We start from the raw sequence: 26,317 nt of genomic DNA, 5'->3' as shown, positions 1-26,317 counted from the left end.
TACATCTAGCTGGGATGATGTTCTTACAACCTCTCAAAGCTGATCAGGATGTTAGGAAAACACCACAAGTGCTCCCCCCACCTCCTTCTGAAACCCCAACACATGCCACCAAAGGACCAATTTGTTCTCACATGCATCTCTGCCAGGACTCCTCTCTGCCCAGGAAAGGTTTTCATATCACAGATCAACATTGATCCTCAGGCCAAGAACTGAACCAGTATGGATTGTCACACAGGGCAGCAGAGAGGCACCTCACAGACAGATGGAAGGGCTTAGCTGAACAGTGCCTAAAAAGCAGATGTTGGTTTTTAGTGAACTCAGATCTGGAGAAACATCAGCAAAATCACTGAGAAACATCAGAGAAGAAAAGCCCTGGTTTTGTTTTCTTTCTACGCTGCTGAAGAGCAAGTAGGGGATTCTTGAATAAACCTTTTCTTCTCCTGGATGTCACTGAAAGTCTGCAGGAAATTAGCAGGATTTTGAGACAGATGGTGAGACAGCAAATCCCTTTTTCATCTAGAAATCCAGCTTTAGTCATTAGACTTCTCCTTAGTTCTGTTGGCTGTACACTGGCAGCTGATCTATGGACTATCCCTTTTTCCTCAGTTTTTTGTTGATTAGGCACCTAAGTCTAAAGGCAGGTGCTGAAATGCATCAGAGCCCCCAGCTCACCCTGAAGGTGAGAAAAGGTAGATGCCCTCCTTGGAAACTGCTTGCCCAGTTAGAGCAATACACACAGCCAGTGCATCAAACCACAGCAAGTGGCTTCTGGCACGGCCCCATGTCCATCACTGCAGACATTTTCTGATTTGTAACTAAGGAGAATAATTTATCCCAATTAACTTATCTTGATGTCAGAATTCCACTTAGTCTCACTTGCAAAGAGCCTACAGTTTGATGTTGCACCTGTGCCAGCTGCAGAATCATTTTCCAGCAGTTTTTCATCAGAAAAATATCATTTAACACAAAACACCACCTTGGGTGGGTCTTGTTCAGTTTGCATTCATTGCCCACAGGTGTACACAACACTTCTTGGAACTGGCTTCCCACTTCTACCATCCCATGGACACTACTGGAAAGAAATTATATCATCCCAAGGAAGTGATAAAACCCCTTAGGAAAAAATCAATTAAAATGTAACAAAAAGAATTCAGAATACGGGCTAGAGAGAAACAGGCTTCCAATAAAAATGTAAATAATTTTATAACAGGGTTTTTTGCTTTGATTTTTAATGCATTAGTGATAGAAAAAGAGTGTTGTTTCTGCCAGGACCTCTTCTGCTTTAAGCCCTCTGAAGATTTTTCAGGATGCTCCCCCAGCAGGTCCATGCTGTCAGATTTGTGCCATTGGAAACAGTCCTTATGGATATATCACACTGTTGTATCATATTCCCAATGTTTGGAAGTGCCACAGGTGATGTTACCCAGCAGGCATGAATTGGTGTCAAGCTCAGGGTTTATTCCTTTTTGTGGAAGAGGCTTGGTGCATTCTCATTGCTGGGTTCAGGCATGACCTGGATCTTCTGGTTTTTGAGGGCAGCTTCCCTCATCTTGTAATACATGAACTCATTCTGCTGGAACATGCGCAGCTCCATCTCCGTCTGGACACGCATGACCTGAGGGACACAGCAGGTTACAAACCCTGTGATGCAGGGGGCCTCGAAGCAAGTGAATAAAACATTGCCAGAAAACAGGCACTGTCCCCAGGGGATGTCCTAGGCCATGCAATGACTGAGGCACCGTGCCCTCGGTGTCCTACCAGCAGGACCAAAGCTGACTGGACACAGATATTCTGTTCTTTCTCCAACCCCATTTGCCTGTGTACTGAGGAAGGCATCAACCTTTCCTGCATGCAGCTTTTCCACAGGCTACTGGGAAGCCTCATGCTCCCAAAACCGATGCAGAACCTAGAGGTGATGCTGTGCAGAGCCAGGGAGTGAGTGCAGTTCCCATCCACACCCTGGGCCTGGCTCATAACCAGGGTGGGGGTCACCTCAGGTGGGAGGAGAGGGATGCTCAGTCCCACAGCTGCACCCTTTACACCCCAGGATTCGTCATCACCAGAGTCATTCCTAGTGCTGCATTACAGCAGAGGATCAGAAGGGGTTTTAGGATACATTTTTACACCCCTCTGTGCATTTATTCAACCCTTTGTTTAGGAGCACAGAGATAAGCATGTGCCTTATATCCACTATTTTCCTCCTAAAGTGTGAAAGGAAACACAGAAATGGAGGTGCTGTGTCTCATCCTTTGCTACACATATGGAAACAGTGAACAGATTGGCTTGAGGTAGTAGATATTAATTTTTCTGAAGATATAAAATTGCACTAATAAAGGTTATAGCTCTGCTATATGGGGACTAAGACATCAATAAAGGATTTCATCTGGTATCCTATAATTTTTCGGGAGTAATAAAGGAGAATGCTATAAAACCAACAGGTCACATCAAGTGAATTAAAGGCTAAAGAAATGATAGACTCCCAGCTGAAATTGTAAGTAATTCCTCACATCTGAGCAGATGTAATTCCCTGGGATCTCAAGATCTTGACTCTAAGCTAGGAAATGCAGCCATCAGTCATCTGAGGAAAAAATACACTGCTGCTTAGGAGGAATGGGGAGTGGTAAATAAAGAAGAGTGGACACCAGTAAAGAAAATCAGGTGGTAAACATCCACCATATGTAATTTGATGTACTCAAATTGCAATGTCATCCATCTGAGAGCAGTGAAATCGGGCTGTTGAAAGAATAGGAGGCTCTGTCTTTGGGCACAGCAGTTTCAAAGAAGAGTCAGGGGCTCAGCTGCCATTTCTCATGTATGTTCTGGTGCAGAAAAAGAGGTATTTTTCAGGGAAGAAAATTTCCAATAAGAAAGGACATGCATTTCCCAGCAGAATATAACATAATCTAGATAAAGCCACAGCACCAGTATGAAGCAGTCAGCACTTAATACATCTCTCAGCCCTTACGGATGATTGTTTCCACAGCTTGATTCTAATCTTGTCCAGATAGAGAACAGAGATGACAGGAGATGACACCTACCTCCAGGTCTTTGGTAATTGGGTGGGAAGGTCCATGGGTTATCAGGAGAATGGCATAGGCTTTACAGATCAAGCCATGGCCAGCTTCAATGAGGCCAGCATGCCAGTGAGTCACTCCTGCCCGCATCACGGCCATCCCCAGCTGCGCATTGTTGGGATGGTATATTTTCCTGGAAAAACGTTGGGTAATTTTAGTTCAGGAGAAATCTGGGTTCCCAAAAGTGTCATTGACATGATATGCTTGCCAAAGAGCAGATAGTTTACTCAGGTGAAGAGCCTGTTGCAGCCTTTTCCCCTGAAATGTTCCCTTCTTAGAAAGGGTCAGGGACACATTACTCAAGGACAGAGCTGTACAGGGGCACAAGTTGTGAAAGATGGGATGTGAACTGGGAAAGTTCAACATCTGGCTTGCAGAAAGCCAAGGTCTGTCATCTTATGCCAAGAGAATACCAATCTCTGTCATTATTTTGGCACAAACAGAACCCAGATCTGACCCCACAGCTCAGGTGGCACCAACTTAACTTGACACACTTGGAGCAGTGAAAATGCAAAAATCACCAGTTTCTCATTCAAAGTGGGAAGAGAAACAGGTGGTTCCAGAAACTCCAGAAATGTTCATCTCACCCTCTGCAGCTGCATCCCTACACCTGGGAATTGTCAGTGCCTAAGGTGGGAAGACTGAAACCACTCCTCTGCATCCAACTTTAAAAGCTGAAGCAGAGTTAGAAGCTGATTGGACTTAGCTGAAAACCTGCCCTCAAGGGCTTATTTGGCATTTTGAATTGGCACTTAAAGCAAGAAAGGAAACTACCGTGGCCTGAGAAACTGAGGAACACGGAGGGGAAGGAATTTCCTCTGTGTCAGTCAATTAGTTCAGTGCCAGGGCTGGGACATGAAGTTGCTTGTCAGGCCTGCAAGCCAGGGAGGTGACTCTGTCACCCCTCTGCAAAAGAACAAAATATCACAGGCTTTTTGGAGTAGAACTGACCAAAAAGACAAGCAATGAGTGTGAGATGGTCTCAGCAGGAGAGTGAATGATACGATGAATTGGGCTTTTCTCTCTTCTCTACAGTTTCCATTATTTTTCTTCTTTTCCTGCTAAATACTCATCATTCCTGTCATAAAACCTCAGTAATAATAAAGCACATAATTTTTAATGTGAGATTTACCCTGGATCTATGTGAACTAAATCTGAATTTCTTTATTCTCACTGAGCTTTTAGCACAGGACTATAGAATTAGCCAAGACAAAACCCATGTACTATTCAAGAGTGAGGGAATGTCTTGAGTGACAGCCATTTGACATGGCTTCTCTTTCCTCTTTGACCTCTCCTTCCTGCAGGGTGCAGGGAACAGGCCATCTCCTGCAGTCACAGCCTCTCTGTCCTGCACCGAGGCTCTGTGTCTTGCTATCAGGGCAGCCTTGAGATGCTTCTGAGACCAAACAAAAAGGCTAAAGAAAGATGTTCCTAAACCATTTGCCAGTTCCAGTTTAGTACATCAAGGTGTTTGGGAGCTCTTGTGCATTTAAGAAGGGGTCTCTGTCTGTCTGGTGGTACAAAAAAGTCCCCATCTGAATTTCATCACCACTGCCTTGATGGGAGTAGATTAAGAAAATTATTCCTGTAACACACAGCTTAACATTGCGTGAGCACAGAGAGCTGCCAGAAGTAGGGCACAGACGCACAGGTAGCCATCCACCATCCTCTTGGCGTAGTCAGCTGCTTCCTCAAACATCTGGAGGTAGGAGAGCACCTCGGAGGCAATGCTGAGGATCCTCAGCAGGTAGATGTTCGTGTCCCCCAGCACAGGCTCCTGTTTTGCCAGGCAGTCACGGCACAGCTTCACAACCTGAGCGTGGAGGAAGCAGGGAGAGGAAGGGTAAGTCCAAGCAACTTTGGGCCTGAAGCTGCCACACCAAAGCCCTGTGGTTTGGACAGTCCTTACCAGTCCCAGAGGCCAAGTCAGCCTCTGTGAAGGCTGGGGAAGAGAGGATGTGCTTTGATTTGTTAAGAAACATCAGCCGAGCAAAATGATTGGCACTCAAAGCTTTCTCTCCAAGGTTACACTCGTAAAACTGGTGAGGAAAACGTGATGTCTTCTGCTCAGAAGAAAGACTCCAGGAGGCTGGGTACTGTCAGGTACCAAGTGCCTACAGGACTCTTACACCCCAGTGCCATCCACCCAGCCTCCTGAAAGCACTTGGTGACAGGAATACTCTCAGTGACCCCCTGGGGCTGGAGACACAGAGCTGCACTGTTCCATGCCTGACCTAGCCGTGATTCAGTGTCCTGATTTCTGCTCTAGGCTTCAGCCTTTTCCCAAAGACAGTTAAAACCCAGAGGTTGTTACTCAACCTGGAGTGCTCTCTGAGGAGAACAATTAAATATTTCCTGGGTGAGCAAAAGAGGGAGAAAAAAAGAAATTACTTGAGCTCTGTCACCCATTGCCTTTGTTGCCCCAGATGGGACATGTTTCTACCAAACCACACACCTATTCTCAGCACCTGACAAATGAGCAACACAAGGTGCTGAAGTGATCAACACAGGCAAAGACCCCTGACAGTCTTGTCCCGCTCTCAAACCCACTGTCCTTCTTTTTGTGAGGCTACCTGGCAGAGCTGACTTCTTACACCTGCCCTGTAACTCATGATTTTCACCAGGAGGCCCTTGGTTCAGCACCCGTGTCAGTCAGAGGTTCTTGAAGTCACCTGAATCTCCTTGTGTCATCACTACAAAAGAAGTTAGTCTGGGATGTCTCAGACACGGTTGTCCTTTACAGAGGGCAGAAACCAGTGTCAGCTTCTTCAATTTGAGCTTCCAGGAGGGCAGGAAGCACATGGGGATATTCAGGTTGCAGCAATGGGGAGGTTGTTTCATCCATAAATCCCAAATGTAGAGGGGGACAAGGCCTGCTTTCCTGGGCAGTGTGTGTGCAGCAAGAGAGCAAAAGGACCAGGACTCACCTCGTGGTAATGTCCCTCCATGCGGGCCTTGTTGATCTTCTCCAGCGTGTCCTTGGAGAGCTGGATCACCTCCTTCACCGTGTCTGCAGAGGGCTGGGGACAACATTAGGAAAACCAATGAGGAAAACACACTGCCTCACACTTCCAAAATATATTGGTTGAAAGCGTGCTTGGCCCCAATCAGCTTAGTGGGATGTCTCCCACATCACCCAATTCCTACTGCTGGATGAAAGTGCCAGCGTGTCCCTCAGACCTGCCCAAGGCTGAAATGAGCTGAAATGGGTCCTGCTGACTTCAGCGAGAGTGTTGCCCATCCGGGTAGTGGCCATGTCTCTGACAAGTGTGACTGGGCTCCTCAACTCTCCCTGCCACTCCTCCCCTCTGGAAATTCACCCTGCCACTGAGAGGTCTTGTTAGATACCAAAGAGGCTGTGAAAGCCACCAGCTGGTGAGTATCAGGTGTTCCTAGTACAGCTGCTTGAGAGAAATGAGGCTCTTGAGTCAGAGATGGGTGGAATAGGAAAGATCCCTGAATTTTACCTACCCTGAGAATTGCTGTCATTAGTTCCAAACACCCTAAGATGGCTGAGCTCAGATTCCAGCTGCACCCAGAGAGGGAAATATGTTTTCCTGCACACCTCAAAGAAATTTGTGTTTCACCATGCATTTAGAGAGGTGAAGCACATTTAGGAACACCTGTCAAAACACTAATGAGCTCATAATTAGCTGCCTCTTCTTTCTTGCTTTAATACTGAAATATAACATAATATCCAGCACAACCATTCATCTTCTGCTTCTCTGAGCCCTTCAAGTTTGCATTTTCCATCTATTCTAGCTATCATGACCTTCCTTTTCACAAATGAGACACCTGAAATCAGCCCACAATCACGTGACTCCAGGAATTTTTGGGAAGAGCCTGGTGTGGAGACACACAGCAGAGCCAGCAGCCAGGAAGGACCTCTGGGTGTAGATCAAAAGCAGAGACCCAACATTGCAATGAAGGATGCAAAGATTGTAGGACTATAGGACTCTCCTGTTGTCTTTTTTCCTACACCTGGTCAATTAGACTTTTGAGGAATCTGAAATGCATCTAGTTGGGAAATCCTCTTCAAAGTTTAGTATTGAGGGAAAACCAGTAGTTTTCAGAGCCATTTTCCTCCCATCTATTTATGGATATGTTTGCGTTATGATTTATTTTTCTATAGTCTTATACTGAAGCTATTGTAGCTAATCAGATTTGGGCAGCTGTCTGAGCAGCACACAGGGTACCCTGGGGCACAGAGTACATCCAAAGGCAATGTTAACATCAGTGCTGGGCTGTCTGAGTCAAGACTCCCAGAATAGGGACCTTAAACAGCATTTCCATGGTGGCTTTGTCTAATAAAAATCCTCCCTTGCCTTTACTGGACTTGTAAGTCTGTTACCATTATAAACAATGGGAACTTTGCTACTCTTTGGAAGAGGTGAAGGACTGGAGGTCGGAGCAGCTGTTGAGGATGGAAGCTGTCAATCTCCCGTGTATTCCTAGCACTTTTTCCAAGCAGCTGTGAGCGCTGCTGCTCCCAGGCAAGCATGCCTGCATTCAGGAAATGCGACCCAGCCGACGTGCTCTGTGGGTGAGGTCAGCCTGGATCCTTATTGTCTGTGGATGGGGTGTATTTTTAATAGCTGAAATCATGCACCTTGCATGCTAACAGGCTTTTTCTGCACAAGCACTTCAGGTTGTGGAGGACATTCCCCCAGAAGCATGTGTTTTCCTGCTGTGTGGCACACAGCACCTCTAATGCTCACCAAAAGGGGATGGTGCATCCCTAGTGGAAGGTGTCCCTGCCCATGGCAGGGCAGACAGAAGGAGATGGTCTAAAAGGTCCCTTCCAGCCCAAATCGTTCTGTGATTTATGGTTTCACTGTTCAGTCAAGGCTTGATAGCAGGTGTTGAATGAGAGTTGGAATCTTTTTGTGCTGTCTACTGGGGAATGTGTTCAAAAATATTTCTGCAGAAAGCCAGAAAAAAATCCTTCTGCATCAGAGAACTGAGCTCTGGGACAGCTTTATATTGTAAGTGGAGAAGTACAGTAGCCAGGATTAGCTGTAAGATGAAGCTTGATAATTTAAAATGGAGTTATAAAGCAGGGTCTTTTGCACTAGAGAACTTGACCCAGCAAGGAAAGGGTGTCCTCTATCCCATGTCCTATCTCCCATAAGGGAGCTCCCTTATATCAGCTTGATAATATTTCTCTAAACCTTTCTCAAGGAGAGATTTACACTCTGCAATAATCAGCCTTTCCTGGCTGCCATCTCTCTGAAAGAAGAGTTCCAAGACTGAGCTTGGCTTCCTGGCACCTCCTGAGCGGGAGGCTGAGGGTTCTGTGCTCCTTTCCAGGAAGGTGCCTCTCACTGGGCCTCTCCTGGTGGCACTGCTGGTCTGAGGTCACATTTCCTCATCCCACCTTTTCTGTTTGGTTTCCCACCTGCTCCACATCATTCCCTGGGCTGCACTGTGATTCGTGGTGTGACTGCTCAACAGTGCAGATCAATGACTTGATGATATATTTAATTGCCCTGCCTCGCTTTCCCTTCCCTTATTCACTTTATAAGGCTTGCAGGAGGAAAACCCCCCAAGCTAACACTGCCAGAGAGCACAAAACTATGAGCAATTATATCCTTGGGTAGAGGAACTAAAAAGAAGCTCCTAGAGCTGCCAGCACACTCATAAACTGGAGCAGTTGACCAAGGAGCACTTCCCACTGCCAACAGCAAGACGCAGCCTTATACCCTCCTGCTCGATGACTTGTGAGACCTCCCAGGAAAAGAGAGATTACTTAAAAATGAGCACTTAAACATGTTAATTCCTCACAGTCAATCTGCCCACAGCAACCACACAGAAACGTCAAGCGATGGTGCAAACTCCCTGTGACAGGCCTTTGCAAAGAGGGACTGGATGTTCAGGCTTCCCACATTCCTGGAGCTGGTGTGATGGTACAAACCACAGAGCTTCAGCAGCAAACAGTCCTGTCACCACAATCACCTGCAACACATTTCTCTTTCTGCTGCTCAAAATGTAGATTCCCTTGCAGTTTCTCAGAAAACAAACAAACAAACAAACAAAAACAACAAAAACACCACCCAACCACGATCTAAATGCCAGCATTTTTCTTAGCTCTAGACCTAATTTTCCAGTATTTTTGCATTCTGTCTATTGATGGACTTTTAGGTTAAAGGCACCTTCTGGGGGCTTTTTTAAATTAAAAACTGCACTTATCTTGCATAGTAAGGATTAAGCTGGCCTTGCATGGTGGGCTTGAATTGGTGGTGTGTCCAATCAAAGTTTAGTTCTGTTCTCATTTTACCTATTGTCATTAGTCATGCCCTTGCCAAAATCTGACTCTGTTCCTATAGTGTCCCCGTGCTGAGAAACCACAGTCCTGGAGACCTGCAGACACCTTGGTGGAGGAGATGCAGCCACCACTGGCTTTGGACACAGCAGGACAAACCATACCTTGCTTTCCCCCACCTTCACTGCCAGCATCAGGTCATCCTTGAGCTGTTTCTTGCAGTGCTCGCACGTGCAGTCGAAGTAATATTGCTTCTTCAGCTGCTTCCGCCGCTCCTCGCTCAGGTTGAGGAAATCCACATAGGAAACAGTGAGCTCATCCCCTGGAGAAATCTTGCTCAGAGCCCGCAGCTCGATCCTGAGGGCAGAGGAGGTGGGATGTGCACTTGGAGAAGCAGCAGAAGCAGAAGTGGAGCCACGGAGCCATCAGGAACAAATCCTGTGTCCTGCCCTGCCTTGCAGAGGTGAGCCCTCGCCCTAAGGCACTGCTTTAAGTCTTCAGGGAGGCAGTGCAGAGGTGAACAGCAGTCTGGTTGACTGAATACAGAGCAAGAACACACTCACACCAGTTTTTCCTGCCCCTCTGCAAGTCCCTGGCAGGGATGTGTAAAGGTCTGAGCTATAAACAGGTTATGGCTTCATTAATTTATCCAGATGGGGGCTGAACCTAGACATCAACTTTTATTTTGTTGCAGGAGATGTCACCAGAAAAAAACCTCACTGAGATCAGAAATACACACCAAAATGCTCAGTTTGGATTTGGGGTCTTTTTTTAAGTACTGCTTTGCATGCTACCCACACACCCCTGGCTATACTCCCAGATCCTGAGCTGTGCTGCCTTCGGTATTGTTTTCACTTTGAAAAGTTAAGACAAATTCCCCCTGGGTGCTGCATAAGAGATGCTTTCACCATGTTCATGCATTTCCACATAAAAGCTTAGAAATAATTATCTGGAAAGAGTCTATTTTCAAATAGCTCATTTGACCTATTACCACAATTCAATTGCCAGTCTCTTACTGAAATCCACGGCAAGCCCCTGATGACAGGATTTGGAAAGCCAGACCTTTGTACCTGCCTTTCTCTCATGTCATTCCCTGCAAAAGGTCTTAAATAATGTGGGCACTCAGAACTATTCCTGTGCTGTTTCACTCTACACACTGAATCTCCCAGTTACTCTGGGCCATCTCTCAGCTGCAGGGACTAAACATGCTGGAGAATTTGGCCAGAATTGGGAAAAAATCCATCAAATACAAACTGTGAGGTGGTTCTTCTGTGTCCATCTCCTCTCCCAACTACTAGTGAGCTCAACAATGTGTTTAATGTCCATGTCTGCCCTGAGATGGACCTCAGGGGGACCTGCTGGCTCCCATCTGAACATGAGGTGCTTTAGGTGGAACCCAACAAAAGCCTCACTAAAGGCAGAGGTGGCAGAGGACTCACAGGTGTCACCAGGTGCATTAAAAGTAAGTATTTTGGGGAGGACATGACTTATTCTCTGTGATCATGATTTTGCAAAGGGGTTGTAGTTCTCCTGTAATTCCCTTTTATTTCCCTTGGAATCCCTGTTACAGGCTCTCAGCACCATGGGTGTTGCTCTCAGTCTTCCAGCTCTGCTAAAGCTGCTGTCAAAATTCCTCTCCTCGGCTGGTCTTGACCTTCTCTGGGTGTTGTCATAACAGCAACATATTTTGTACAAAATTTATCACTAAACATGCCATTGTCACAAAGAGCAGCTATTAGTCATGTCACAACCACGGGAAAATGCCAGACAGAGAGAGGTGCAACCTGCTCCTCCAGGAGGAAGTGCATAAAAAAGAGCAATTCCCATCCTAAAGGTTTACACTATAAACATTCTTGTTCACACTTAACAGGATGCTCGTTGAAGTGAGTCATGCAACCAGAGAAGCAAAAGCAAGCCTCTGACTTTCATGATGCCCCTGATAGCCCAAGCACTGTAGGACTATTTTAAGCAGCCATCCCTTGTGCGGAGGGGATTGATTGCCTTTGGGGTAAGCCAGGAAACACATGGCATATTTTAAATACTGTAGTTAAAGAGCCACTGTCAGCCAGGAGCACACCACTGAGCTTGTCCAGGGCTCTTTCCCCAGTGTCTGCCATGAGCAGCAGGGACCTTGATAGCTGCAAGCACAGGCACAGCGAGTGCCTGATAGCTCAAAACTCAAATTGCCCCAAATAGCAATGCTAATCAGAAGTGAAACTTTTGCCCCATTTTTTATGGCCCTATCTATAACGTACTGAATAAGATTCAATTGTGAAGAAGAGCACTTCAAATGTATTTCACATCTTCTTTGGGGAAACTCCATGCCCACTTGAAATTAAATTTTAAAACACAACAGTGTCCCCTTAAGAACACTGATTATAATATACCAAATGCCATGAGTTAAGCAGAGACATTTTTTTGCACATATTTTTGTGATTTATTTAGTTCGGATCAGGTAACAGTGGCATCATTAAAAGGTGGAACATTAATCATGGATTATGATAAAAAGGAATTGAAACCTACATCTCATGGTACTGCTACTGTAGGCAACGCATTCCTCGGGCACAGTTTGTTGCAGAAGAAACGTGGAGTATTTAGTGTGTCAGTAGCACAGTCATTTCTCATCTCCTAATATGCAAGGTTTTATTTTGGGCTGCACAAGATTAGTGAGACCTTGTTCTGATTTTGATGCTCTTGCCATGGTCAGGGGAGGAGAAATGAGGAGTGGAGAGGGGAAATACTGACAGAGAGGAAGCCAAGGGAGAGGGTGGGAAGGCAGACAGGGAATTCACCCTGGGGAAAACAGTCATAGTATTACCACTATCATTCTAATTTACTACAAAATGCAGAGTTAAGTGAGGTTTGGGTTTAGTGGGGCTTTACACAGGGGAGGAGGGAAGTTTAGAAAACAGGGAAAGTGAAATTTGGTGCAAACAGAGGGAGCCCCTTGGGGTCTTTGCATCTTTTCCATTAAACACAGGGCATGAGGGGCACAGGGAGGAGAATGATGCTTTCAAGACCAACCCACCTCATCTGTGTGTGGAACATTGATCTTACAGCCTCATGACTGAAAGACAAAACAAACACCTGCGGTTTACACACATACAACAACGAATAAAATGGGTACATGGCATAGCACTGGACATTGTACTGACAGGAGACAAGGGAGCTCCCTGTTCCTGGCTCCTGCAGCACTGCGTGAGAACTTCCCTTTTGCTATGCAGCTGCCAGGACCAAACTGTCCATCACTGGGCCATAGAGAACTTGATGAAGAGCTGCCCTGGCACTGTGAGTTTAGGAGTGGTCTAGGTCAGGGAATGTGCAAAACCTGCTCCTGACATTTGGCAGGAACTAAATCTCCTGCACAGAAAGGTCTCCACTGACATCAGCAGTTGTGCTCTCTAGAACAGAGCTTGAAATGGAAATCAGACTGGGATATCAGCCACAATTTACCTGGCCAATAACCAGATGGTCAAGTTCAAAGTCAATAACCAGATACATGTGGGAGCTTTGACAAGCTGCCAGGCAAATAAATGCCATTCGTGTACTTACCCAGAAAGTCAGGGTTGTTATCACTGCTGGTTACCTGCCCCACTGCTGGAAGTTGTTTGGAGTGGCTCTCCCACCACCCCACTATGGATCCAATCCAGGGCAACTGGATATCACAGTACAGACTCCAACCTGACTTTGGATCAGACCGTATTTCCCACCAAGGTAATAATCCTAATGCAGTTTTGTTTTCTCTTGGCTCATTTACCAGCTGCTGGTGTAGTTTTATCAGGGAAAACCAGCAGTGATAACTGGAGTGGAGAAGCAATGTGTTAGTCAAAAAAGGAGAGGCTGGGGATGGGGGGGTTAAATTAGAGCACTAAAGTTTAGTAAAGACAGGTAGCTGTAAAATCACGGTGGAAAGTTCAGAGGAAATCCTGTGGCTGTGCAGTTTCTGGCAAGCAATTTCCCACAGTTAATGTCTTGCACACACTGCAACTTTCTGAATCAACAGCAGTTTATACCTGCCATGGCTTGGAAACTGGGAAGGGCAGAGCACTCCTCTTGTGGGCTACCTCCACTCCCAGCTCTGCTGAAACATCCCTGCATTTCCCACTGAATGTTATTCCATCTCACTTGTCCTGCAGAGGTTTTCTTACAGGACTTGGGTGGGAATGGGGAATGCCCAGAGGCTGAGAGCATCCTGCACTCGCAGGTGACTCTGCTTGCAGATAACAAACACTTCTGTCATTAAGGTCTCATTGCTAAAGAGTTAATCAGTGATTAGTTGGGATGGTACAGTCTCACCAGATGGGGACTGTGTTAGGAATGGTTATAAACACACCAGCAGATACTGATACACAGCTGATTGCAAGCTTCGGTTATGAGAAACTCTTGGACTGTGGACTTAGAATAATTCTTAATAATTTACTCCATGGAATTACTCCTTAACTATCTATAAATGAAGCTTCAATATGAGGGGTGAGTTAAACAGCTACTCACTACTTTATCTACCTATTTTGAGTCTAATTACAAAACTGATAAGAAACCAGGGAAAAATTCTTTGCTGGTTGCTGGATTTGGGGCCAAATCTGGTGTATTTGTCAGTGTATCAGATGATAATTTTTTAAATAACAAGGAGAGAAACCAGGTTGTCTTTAGCAAGAAAATACTGTTCAGGCTTTTTTTCCTGAGCTAGAGAAGGAAATAAGAAAGAATAGATTTTCTGGGGCAGGGACCTGACTCTGGGGGTGACAGAGCCTGCTGAGTTGCCTGTTAGGATGCATGCCTGCTGCACCAAACGAAAGAAATCCACTCACTTGCCATTGTTGAAGACAACAGTGCAGTTGGGCCAGCAGTCGTGGTTGGCCTGGCAGAGGTTGGGGAAGATTCCCACACCAACAGCCTGCAGTCCTCTTTGGTCACTGAGGGTAAAGCCATTGCAGCTGATCTAGTCCCAAAACACAGGCAGGAAGAAGCATTAAAGGAGAAAAAGCTGAAACACTCCAGTCAGGATAAAACATCAAGAGAAGCAAAGCAGGACTCATGCAGAAGGACCAGCCCAAGGCAGAGCTGAGTAAACATTATGGAGTATTTGCTGTCAGTGTTCACCTGGGAGGTCTAAGATAAATTTGGTTTGGTCGTGCATCGATTTCCATATATTTGGTTCCTGTAAATAATTCAGAAAAAGGTCACAGGAAAATGATTTTGAGGCAATTCCAGCAGAAAGCAAAGTTCACACTCATGAAAATAGGTATCAGTTAGAAATTAACCTTTACTGCTGCATTCAACCTGGTCATCAGTCATGTTTGCTGGGTTGCCCTCAAAGCTCATAAAAAGCAGCTACTAGTCTTTGCTGTGAATTTTCAGAATGATGACTTTTGCATGACATATATTCCAAGACTGAATTATTTTACTTTCCTATATAATACACTATTATCACATAGGAACAGAACAGTTTTCAGTCACAAGCATAAACAATATCTGCAAAGAGAAAATGTGATAGAATAAACCAAAGGAAATAATTAACTCAGTCACTGATTATTTTACCCGGTTAATAGTTTTATTTCCTTTGTGAACTGATTCTGTAGATTTTCGGTACTTCCTTGCTTCTCCACAGAGAAGCTGTGTTGGTCACTAGCACATAGGGTCTCCCTGTGTCCAGTGGACTGGATTTTCTTTGTGGTGTGGGTACCAAAGGATGCTGTGTCCTCTCCCTATACTGGGACTGGCAAAGGCCAGCTTGTCTTGCACAGCAGCCCCTGCAGAGGGGTGAGCAGAGCATGTGTCTCCTCTTGGCAGTGTTGGGAGCTGAGGGGATAGTGCAGGGACACCCAGGGCTGGGAGCAGAGCAACTCAGCCTTAACTGGAATTTCCCTCCCTGCTACACTGAGAACAAAACTTTGTAGTTAACAAGTTAGTAATGGATATTATTAAATATATTGAGTATTTTTTACTGATTTTATTATATATTACGGCTATGCAAAAAATTGAATGCACACAGTATCAATAGATATTAATGTATTTACTAAAACAGATCTGCTATATTCAAATATATTCTAGATTTATTTACTAAAAAACATATTTAGATTTTCTCAGCTCTCCCAGGTGCAGAGAGATGCCCAGTGGGACTTGTGATGAAAATGCAGCACCTATGATTCAGCAAACAATTTGTCTGCATGTTTAGACAGCCAAAATGTTTCAGCCCTTGCCATGCCTCAGTTTCCCAGTGTCAGTGCAGAGGAGAAGCAGGTGGGGAATGGGATGAAGTCACCCATCCTCAAATCAGACCTGCTGGAGAGTTCCTCCCAAAAGCTGGCATTACAAACCCTCCCCCATCTGCACTCCCACCCTTCTAACATACCACTCCGAATATGTGGGAGATGAACTGCATCCCAAACTGCTGGCAGTGGGGTGGCCAGAACTCCAGGAAACTCTCCACGTCCATGCGCAGCTCCTTCTTCTCCTCCTCGCCAAAGCTGTCCACGTGGTTCTGCAGCTCATCAATGGACACCAGGCAGCCCTCGGACAGCCCACTGCCCTCCCTCTCAATCTTCCACAGGATGCGGGCAGCCAGCCTGGCCAGGAGACAGCCACAGGTGTTACAGCACCACCACCACAAGGAGAGAACAAAGGACCATCAAAATTCATCTCCTGGAGCGGGAAAGGGTGTGCAGGCAGACTGACTGAGACAGGCTCAGCATCAGATGGGTGATGGATGGTCACCATCCCCAGCCTTCTGAAGGAAAGGGAGATATGCAGGGTTTTGTCCCGGCACCTGTGTTCTCACCTGGAGAAGTGCAACAGACCCCCAGGTCCCAAGCCCTCCACAAATGCTCCCATTTCCTTGAGGATCCCTCTCATTTTCTTATGGTAGGGCCAGAACGTGAAGACAAATTAATGTATCCTATAGGCAACTTGGGGAAGAGCCCATCTCCTCTTTCACTTTTCCACCTACTCCCCAGTTTCCCACACCTTCTAAACTATCCAGGGTGGGTTTGCCTCACCATGTTCAGAGTTTTTGGGGCACAGAACTGAGAAAAAAATAGCACATCCTTTGCACCATTGATGCTCCTCCAGGTCCCTATCCCTTCAACTCAAGCATGCTCTTGGACTTTCCTAAACCTTCTCCCACCTCCACCCTGCTCAAATCAGGCCACCCAGCTCTTCCTTGCCACGGGATGCCCTGTCCTCTCCCGGGCTGCCGGGGCCAGCTCTCACCTGATGTTTTCGGTGGGTGCCTTGCCGTGCCTCTTGATGGCAGAGCACTCATTTTTGTGGTTGAGCCAGGCCGCTCTCTGGCAGGTCCTGTCGCAGTAATAGGCAAACTTGCACTGCCCGCAGCGGTGGAGCCTCTCCTGCCGCTTGAAGCAGGTGTGACAGATGACGTGTATCAGGCTGGAAGGACAGAAGGACACGTTGGATCAGCGAGGGCCAGCTCTGCCCAGCAAAGATCCCGCCAGCTTTGCACCCCTGGGCTCCCTGCAGCCACTAAAACGGACTCTTCATGATTTTTGGGGAGGATGGAGAAACATCCTACCCAGCTTAATCCTTGTGTTCTTGCCCAGTGCTGTTGCTGTAAGTTAAATGGTCATGGAGTAACTGGGACTCCTTCAAAAGGGATATTTCATCTTTGGGGGATTCAAAAGAGGATTTCAATTGTATGCATGTAACTATAACCCAGACCCAGGGAGGGGTGCGTCAGAGGATACTGCTGAAGAAATCTGACCTCACATCCTCCCTCTGAGAGTGTCCAGGGTCCCAGACTGAGGGAAAACCTCCCCCATAAGCCCCTTCACATGTCCAGCTGTTGCTCCTAGAACTTAATTCACTGAGAAGGAGGAGGAGACACTTTCGTCTCCTGTCCAAAAAATTTTGGGACTTTCCCCTTGCTGCTAGAGAAGGCTTTTCACTGCCTGATTTGGTGTCTCCAGCTGTCTGCTTCTCCAGGCAACCGCCCACTTCTTCTGGGCCTCCAGCCAGGCTTGACAGTACAGGAGAATTCAAATTCCCATCACTCAGCCACTGCTGGTGCCAGAAGGGAGCTTCTCCTCACTGCAAAAAGCTCAGGGACCTCAGAGGCTTCATGGTCTAGGGCACATTTATCATTGTTCGTAACACAGACTGGGGAAACTGAGGCACGAGGAAATAAAAAAATTATTGATGATCCCATAAGGAGGATAAGTCACAAGCAGGAATCAGACTCACAGTCCCTGAGAATGCAACCCAAAGACTGTCCTGCCTCTCTACTATACCCATAGATATATATATATACACACATATATATGCATATTTACATCACAGTCCATTTAAAATGCATTTTCTTTTCTGTGAAAATATGTGAGCTGCTGACATAATCTACCGTGTGCCTTGGCTCTTGCAGGATAAAGAGGGCCACTGATTTAAAAGCAGGATGACCCCCAGCAGACAAAACCATGTGCAAAAATGAGGTTTGGAAAATGAGATTTAGGCAAGTGAGCAGTGCTGGAGGGCGCCCAATGCAAGGCAAGCACCTGGGATGGGGCAGGGGGAAGCATGTCTGGGAAGGGGGATGCAGCCAACTCTGCTTTGTCAAATGGAAAAGCTGAGAGCTCGTGAGAAATGTGAGGCTGTGCTCTGTCAGCTGTCAGGTCAGGGGGACAGAGAGGTGCAAGAGAGATTACACTCCTTGTAAGGCAAAGCAGAGCCAGAGAGCTGATAAAACCCACATGGTTACGTCGTACCAGGAAGCACAGGGAGATATCTCACATGGGGAATGGGGGTCCCTCCTGCCACTGGGGTGTTTTAAGGGCAGTCAGAAAGCAAAAAAAAAAAGAAGTTTCCTTGCAGAGAGGAATGACAGGTTGGAAGGGAGCATGGTGCAGAAAAACCCAAGTCCTCCAACAGGTGCTTCTCTCCCCTCAGTTTGCTCCCTGAGAACCAAAAAATACTGAAATGCTGGCTTTGCATTTTGCTGTTTATTGCACAGGGTGTCCAGATTTTCCAAAGCAAACCTGGCTGGCAGAACCTACCATGAGCTCTGGAAATCCCTCATTTCTGAGGAGATGCAGAAATGCACTAAAAAAGTTATACAAGACTTTCTGAGAAAGCAAAGGAACAGCCCATGTGGTATTGAAACTGCAGAGACAATTACTCATGGCTAATCTGACTGGCAGGTGTAAGAAATACTGCATCTCTTACAAAACCATTATGGGATCCTCCGTGCCCCAAAATGGTGTCAAACAAGACTGGATTTATTGATACAGTGTGTTACCAGGACTCCAGAGACCTGGGCTCAACTCTTGGAACAGTAAAAGAGTCAGGAGACACAAGTATTTGAGATCTGTTGCCTAAATCTTCAACTAACATCGCTTAAGCATTTGCAAGCACCTAAATCCCCCAGGTGCCCCTTGGCAGTTGTGCAAACTCCTGCTGTGTCAGAGGAGCTCAGAGCTGGATGGCCCAAAAGGGAATGGCAGAGTGGGGATCTCCCTTGGCTGGGTTCTGATACCATCTGTCCTGGAGACAGACAGCACCCAGACACCGAAGGCTCGCAGTGTTCACAGCCTCCTCTCTCTGCAGCGTTAAGGTTCTCCGAGTGAAGCAGCCTGAGATTAAATTTAAGTCTCTCAGCCTGTGGAAATCATTGGTCTGTAAAACCTCTGTCTGGTCTAGAAAGTGTTTAACACAACCCAAAATGGCTTCAGGTATCCCAGACCTCTCCTCCCAGTACAGAGAGCAGCCCACATCCACACGTCAGGATGCTGCATGGCCAGGCAGCCTCAAAGCTCCTGGGGAGAACCCTGGGGCAGTGACTTCTGCTGTGGCACCTACCCAGGAACCCTGGAGGTTTGAAGCCCCTGGCTCTTGCTGCTCAGCTTCCCTTGCTTTACCACACAACAACACAATTGCTTTCTGCTGTGTCTGTGCACGCCGTGGCCTCTGAGGTGATCACTGCCCTCTTCCACATATAGTGAGAACTGCTTCTCACCCTGCCCAAAAGCAGGATCTTCCTTACTACAGTGATGCCTCCAGCCCATCACAAGCTTGCCAGGTCAGGGATTTGGGACTGACTTAGAGGGCAGATGCCACTGACAGATTCACTGAATGACTTTCTGGGGAGACTCAGGTTTCCTTGGCCTCCCACCCAAGCATCAGCCGAGCTGAACTCTGAAGGGCTCACGTTCTCTGGAGTTACATAGATGAGAGGCGCAGCCACGGCTAATCCTGAGTGTAGCAGGATTAAAGGACAAAAGCAGTGATTCAGTGTGCCAGCCAACAAATACAAGAGGTAACAGCACTGACAACTAAACCATGGCTCCTGCAAGCACGGCTCACAGTGAAAGCAGAAGAAGCAAATATCTCTTGTGACTGCTTGGACTGGATTCAGACAGATTAAGGTCTGTTGGACCTGCCAGGACAGAGGGCTGAGCACTGTCACAGGAAATGTATTAGCCTCATCTCTGAAACATGCACAACCCAAACATTTGCCATCCAGCACCCACAACATCTCATTCATTGGCCTGGAAAAGCCAGGTGAGATGGCTTTAGGGCAAAGAACAGAGGAGGATTTCATTGAGTAGCTGATGGACACAGTGAGTAGCTCACAAACTATTTAACATGGGTTCATGCTATTCTGTGCATCACAGGTGATACACACAGATGGCCTAACTCACACCTAAGTCCTACTTATTATTGCTTGGCAGGGCAACTCTCTCCTCAGTCTGCTACAGAGAACAGCATAAGAACAGCTTAAGATGTAGGCAAAGTCTCCTTGGCTTTCAAAGCAGGGGCTGTAACACTTCATTAAAAACAACAGCCTAAGGAAATGCACCTGCTACCTAAAGATTAATTATTAGCATAAGAATGGGTTTGCTACTTTAAAAAGGGTTTGACCTTAGTATTTTCTCCTTTAAAATGTCAGGGATGACATATCCTAGTTTTTCTGATTTGAGTGGAGGATTTATTTTAGAATAAATTGTGACTATTTTATTTTTAGTCTTTCATTACAAGATTTCCCAGCCTCTTCTTAGAGGTGTGGGGGAGGTTTTCTTTAAAAAAAGCTAGGTTTTCTCCCAGGTTTTATTTAAAGTTTTGAACAAGTGAGATAATGATAAAGAAATCAAACCCCAGAACATTTTTTAAAATGTGAATATGATCACATTAGCTCTCAGTTTTTATCAGTATCAACTCAGCGAATTTGTTCCCACAATCTTTTCAGTCATGCTGTTATGGAAAATTTTGGATTTCTTATATCTCTAGGTCATTTCAACTACAATAACAGAGCTCCCCATGTTTTCTCGGAAAATGTTTTCAGCCTCTTTCATACATCAAAAAGAAGTGCAAAAATTGCATGATGTCAGTTTTTAGCAATTTGCAGATCACTCATCCAGCAGATCTTCAGATGATCTTGGCTTTCCACAACACGACACTGTTTTCCTTGACTACTGTCCCTCAAACCCCGCGGGTTAAAGAGCAAACCTTCTCTTGGCAAAGGCTGACAGAGACATATGAGGCATCCCCTTGCTTATAGGAAATGTAAGCTCCTACAGGCTTGAGAGCCAACTGATGTGTCAGAGGAGAAGGTCCCATACAGTACATTGAGCCCAGGCACTGGGAATGCTGTCACCATGAAGGTGACAGAGGAAAGGAGACCTGGGTTCTTCAAGGAGACAGCAAAGAGGGAGGAAGGATTAGAGAAAGTTTCAGTGAGAGGCTCAGAGGCTTTGCAAGTTGAAAAATTACCGCAACAAAAGCAAAAAATTGCTTGAGATGTATTTCCAGCTTTCTGCTTCTACTTCAGAGCAAAGCAGGCCTGACAGTGGTGTTTTCAGAGTAGTATTTCAGCTGATAACAGCAAGGCTGAATCAAACAGAGATCAGGCTGTGTCTACGCTTTATCCTGGAAATCACACAGAGTTCTGCACCCCCTTTTAATCAGTATTCACCATCTCTTTAAGCAGCCTCCTCTCATTCAGGTAGAAGCAACAGGCTTGATACAGGAGTCAACATCCAGTAAACACTGGGTTAAGGGACAAAGTTATAGAATCATAAAATAAGAATGGTTTGGGTTGGAAGGGACCTTTAAAGGTCATCTAGTCCAACCCCCCCTCCAATGACCAGGGTTAGCCTAGTGAGTCATACCCTGGCCTTAAAATCTAACTATGAGCTGACTGATGTTTATAGGAACCTCATTTTTCTTTGAGTTTTATGTACTTCTAGATTAAAACTCTCTGACACTGTGTAAGAAACTGCTGCTCAGATGACCATCATTGGTCTGAAGAGTACAAGCCCTCACCAGCCTTAACGACTTTAGGGACTTCCAGGGTCCCTGTGACCTTCAGGGGCTTTCCAGAGTGGGATGCAGCCTGTAGATTTAGACACCTAGATGTGCTCATGTGTACCCCCTGTGTCAGAGTAGAGGTAACACCACCACACTCAGTTCAAAGGTAGATTCATTCATTCAGCTCAAACGTAGATGTCTGTGCTCACTGCACATTATAGGGTTCCATTGATTATGTCAGCATTTAGTGTTGGATTCACTTGTCTGGACACAGGAGTCCAGTGTCAGGCTCTGCAGGGACATCTGATGATAGAGTTTTGTCAAAGAAAACATTTCTCCTTTTCCTAGCAAAATAAAATCTCCACACCTTCTCAAACTCAGCCTCCTACTGGAAGACAGACACCTATAAAGTGCAGTGGGGTGACAACCTCAGGTCCAAATTGGTTCAACAGCTCCTTGCATCTCTCTGTGCATCTATCTCTATCTACATACATAAGTCAGGCTGAAGTCTGTGCTGTGATATCCAGTTGCCCTGGAAGAGCCTCTCCAAGCAGCTTCCAGCAGTGACAGCAACCCTGAGGTCTGACTTTCTGGGCAGTAAGTACAGATATCACATTTTATTTGCCTGGCAGCTTGTCAAAGCTCCCACGTGTAACTTGTTGCTGACTTTAAACTTGACCACCTGGTTATTGGCCAGGTAAATTGTGGCTGATATCCCAGCCTGATTTCCATTTCAAGCTGTGTTTTAGAGAGCACAACTGTGTTGTATCTCTGTAGGGCTGCTCCTGCTAATCTCAAAATGACCTTTGCTTTGCCTGCATGTCCTATGCAGCCACACAGAAGATCACTGACTGGAAAATAGGGTCACATATTTGGTAGGACCTGAGCCAAACACTTAAACCCAGCAATCATTCATAGTTGAATCCCTTTTCCATAGTACACATACACAGTGCTTTCAGCAAGACATGGGAGATACTGAGTCAAGTTAGGATGAGGGACTCTGGATTTTGGGTTTGCCTGTGCAGGCTGAGGCCCTTTTTAATAGACACCAATTTTAGGACCTATACATGTGTGTTTGAGGACAAGGAAAAGCACATGCCTCTTCCCTGAACTCTTCATCCATGCAGAGACAACAGCAGTTCTTTCAGGGTAAAATCAGCTGCCATGGCCAGGTGTGGATTTATTCTTGCAGGAATAAAGAATACTAGGATGCAGGCAACCCTTCTTTGACAGAAATCAATTCAATGAGGCTTGATGCAATTGAATACCCTGGGACAGCAGGAGGAGGTACCTTTAAAACCAAAGCCCTGGGTGTGTAAGAAAAGCATCAGGGTGATTTCCACAAGAAAAATGTATGTTTCCATTACATCTCAGGCCCAGGCTATGCCATGCCAAGCACTAATCAACAAGCATTTCTTCTCTTTCGGAGATTTTGGGACTGCGTTTCACCACTGACCTATACTCAGTGCTTTGGGGTGAAATGTGTCACAGGAGGGTATGAATCCATTATTATTGCACAACAGTTGCAGAGAAGGGTTGTGTTTACCTTGACTCCTTGCTGCTCAACATCTAGACCTGCCCTCTGGGAGCTAAACAAGCCCAGCATGGGGAGGAAGGGAGGGAAGCAGGGAAACACATCTCCCCCCATCTGAGGTTTTCTGTTGGAAACCTCAGCCTAAAACACAGTCTGCAGTCTAAGAGCTGATGCAGTGATAACTTCTGCCCTTATCTCATGTTACATAAGTGACATTTGAAAAAGCAGCAAAGCTCTAGCTCCTCAGCATGGGCAGCTCTGCTCTATGCATGATGCAATATTTCACACAGAACAAAAAATGTTTTTAACCCACCATCAAAAGTCTAAATGTTTCAGTGGTTTAAGAAAAAAAAGTATTTTTAATAAGGCATATGAGAGAAATAATTGTCCATAGGCACTTCTGAAGAAAATCGCCACAAAATTCCAGCTAGTGGCACGAGTGAAACTGAAGTACGAGATCTAAAAGGACACATCAAGGAGAAATGATTTTGTCACCAACTCCTGTAATTGAGCTCAGGGTGAAGACTTCAAGAACTCAACATTTTAAAGTGAAAAATGACATTTTTAATGTGAGCTCTTGCAATGACATATTAAAATAAAAACTAAAGGTGTCATTCTTGCTATGGCAAAGATTCATAATCATGTTCACCCACTGACAGTTAAAGGACAAGGAAACAGTGAAAGACACAAAAAACTTATTTCTTGCTCTCTCCATTTAATACCCAATTCTCTGCTACTGTCAGATCACACAGTGGCACTGATCAGCTTCAGCTGCAAGATGACCGGGGTTAAAACAGCAGCACGACCTCTGCTTGTGTCCCAGACTTCGCTAACAGAGCTGATTTAATCAGAGAAAACTCAGTTAAACAGAATTGCTCACAGCCCTGCTTAGTGTACAGGGTATTTACTAAAGTTTCTGGCTGTTTGGGACTAAAAATTCAGTCTCAGGACTCACCATGATGCCCTTGAAGAACACTTACAACTTTCCTAAGCTCAGAATGAAACCTTCAGCTGCCATCCAAGTCCTCAGTTTAAAAATTCAGGCCACATTCTATTCTCAGTTAGCATGCTATAATGCTGAACAAATTCCGTTTGTGTCAGAGGCTTTAATTTAGATTTAGCCCAAAGGAGATCAACATAGAAATTGGTTCTTTGCATCTTTTCTCTTCCAGGTTATTTAAGTGAATCCTACTAATTCAAAGAGCAGAAGTGGGCACCTACCAGCCACACCAGCAGCGCAGGTTGAGTGAATGCTGTGATTAAAAAAAGCAGCAGAAAAGAAAAATATCCTTGCACCAGAACTTAGTGTGTGGCTACATCAGTGTGAACATAAATTTAAAACCAGTCTCTTGAAAGAGCAAAAGCAGACACTTGTCTCCAGTTAGCTCAGCCAGCAGTAAATACTAAATCTCTGTAACAGAAACAGAGTCACTTGCTGACCCCCACCACCTCCTAGCTGGAGGGCAGCAGATGATGAAGCTGCAAGTGCAGCTGGGGATGGCACACGTGAGCAGAGCACAATGGAACTCATTTTTATCATGTATTTCCCATCAGAGACTTCAGCAAAGTCAGTCTGAGATTCCTGTGCACCTGAATTACACTAACTCCCAGCAGTTCACTGCAGTGCAGCATGGGGCTGGTTTTGTGAGGCACTGAATACATGCAACTTTCACTGCATTTCTAAAAGCTTACCAAGCGCCTCACAAGGTCACGCCCTGGAAACAAACTGCACCATACGAAAAGTGAAAAAGCTGATCTGAGCCCCGGGAAGGACATTCACTACAAGCTGTGAATGTGTCTTTAGAGAAGTGCTTCTGACTTCCCTCCGATCCCTTCTCTGATGTCATCCAGACACCTCCAAACTTTTATACAACCAGTCGGATGAAATTTTGCAGTGAGATTACTTTCCCTCTGAGTTTTACAAGCGCTTTTCTCTTACCTGTCAAAAACCACGGCTGCATAGGCTGGCTCTGCAAAGATGACATCCCCAGGCAAGAATTCCTTCTGGGCTTTCAAACCCCTGCCTTTGCCTTCAGTTGTGAACACTTCCACTGACTCCATTCCTCCTTTGGTCATCCCAGGGGACCCCAAGGCTTGGGAGGTGGGTATCTTGGAGCAAGCCAAATCTCCCGTCACTCCTATCAACTTGGACGTGCTGCAAGGCCACGCTTATAAGAGGAGGGCTGGTCTCCCCCCACCCCTGGCCACATCAATTCCCATAGGAGGGCAAGGGGGTGGGAGCAGAGGAGGCAGGAGCCGGAGATCCTCTGCACAATATCGCCGACCTATGCGGGGATGGGACACGGCTGGGATTTCTGCTTCATTAGGAAAACCCTCTCCAAAACGTTGGGAAAAGTTTCTCCCAACCACAAGAAGTTGTATATATTACAACTCGGCTTAATTTATCCTCTCCCATTGGAGGGAGAGTGTATTCTCTTTGCAGGGTATTTTTAGCGACCACATGCTTCTGTCTCTCAGGAAGCAACAGCTGAGACAGTGGGATGGGGAGGGCTGGGATGCCTCTTTCTGACCCCTGCACTGTTGTCTGGCTTTTTCCAGAAATCAAATAAAGCTGCTTTATTTTTACCCTCAAAGAGATGGACAGGGTGTTTAGAGGCAGGGATAACAGAGAAACACGTGCCTTGACATTCCCAGCATCCTGTCACCACCAGGAAAAGAGGAATTCACTTCCCAAATGCCAGTGGCAGCACATGTACAGAGCAGTGTGGAAGGAGCTGGAAGGACACCAACAGTTCAGCACAAACTGCAGGAACAAGCAGGACATCTTAGATCCTCTCACCATCTTGGATGCACTAAACCTGTTTGAAACAGCACCTGAGAGCTGTCCCCACCTCCAGTGCTCAGCTGTGGAAGAGCATCTGAGCCACCTGAGTGGAAAAGGAGGGTCCACCAGAGAGACTAAAGTCACAAGCAGCAAGGCCCTGGCTTTACTCTCTGTTCCAGTGCAAGTTCAGAGAGACACAAGAAAAGGCCATCATATGTAAGAATGAACCTCACTGTGAAAGCTGAACCCAGCCCAGATTGCCATTCAGCACTTTGTTATCATTTAGTAGGACTTCACTGGGCTAGTTGCTGATAATCTCACCCTCCACCTCAAGGAAACCTGATGCTGTTTCCTCCTCCATCTCTAAGCACTGTGCAGATAAGAATGATTGCAAACCTCTTCCCACATCTCTG

General features: G+C 45.9%; 1 protein-coding gene across 2 annotated transcripts; it reads right to left on the bottom strand.

The window, feature by feature from the left end:
- Positions 1-25,434, bottom strand: SMYD1 (SET and MYND domain containing 1). 2 transcript variants are annotated; one of them, XM_008645113.2, is made up of 10 exons: positions 25,059-25,434; positions 16,546-16,722; positions 15,689-15,902; positions 14,145-14,275; positions 12,365-12,403; positions 9,501-9,693; positions 6,002-6,094; positions 4,724-4,887; positions 3,039-3,207; positions 1-1,615 (listed from the first exon to the last, which is right to left on the bottom strand). In XM_008645113.2, exons 1-10 carry the CDS (start codon positions 25,193-25,195, stop codon positions 1,457-1,459), a joined length of 1,476 nt encoding a protein of 491 aa, XP_008643335.1. In that variant the 5' UTR covers positions 25,196-25,434; the 3' UTR covers positions 1-1,456. The 2 variants fall into 2 exon arrangements, with proteins under 2 accessions (XP_008643335.1, XP_008643336.1); XM_008645114.2 differs by lacking the exon at positions 12,365-12,403 and having other exon boundaries at positions 25,059-25,432.
- Between the last annotated feature and the right edge of the window lie 883 nt (positions 25,435-26,317).

This window comes from Corvus brachyrhynchos, unplaced genomic scaffold (assembly GCF_000691975.1).
Source record: "Corvus brachyrhynchos isolate BGI_N302 unplaced genomic scaffold, ASM69197v1 scaffold80, whole genome shotgun sequence".
Lineage (NCBI taxonomy): Eukaryota > Metazoa > Chordata > Aves > Passeriformes > Corvidae > Corvus > Corvus brachyrhynchos.
Note: the sequence above shows the minus strand (reverse complement) of the source record. Positions and strands in the feature narration are given on the sequence as shown.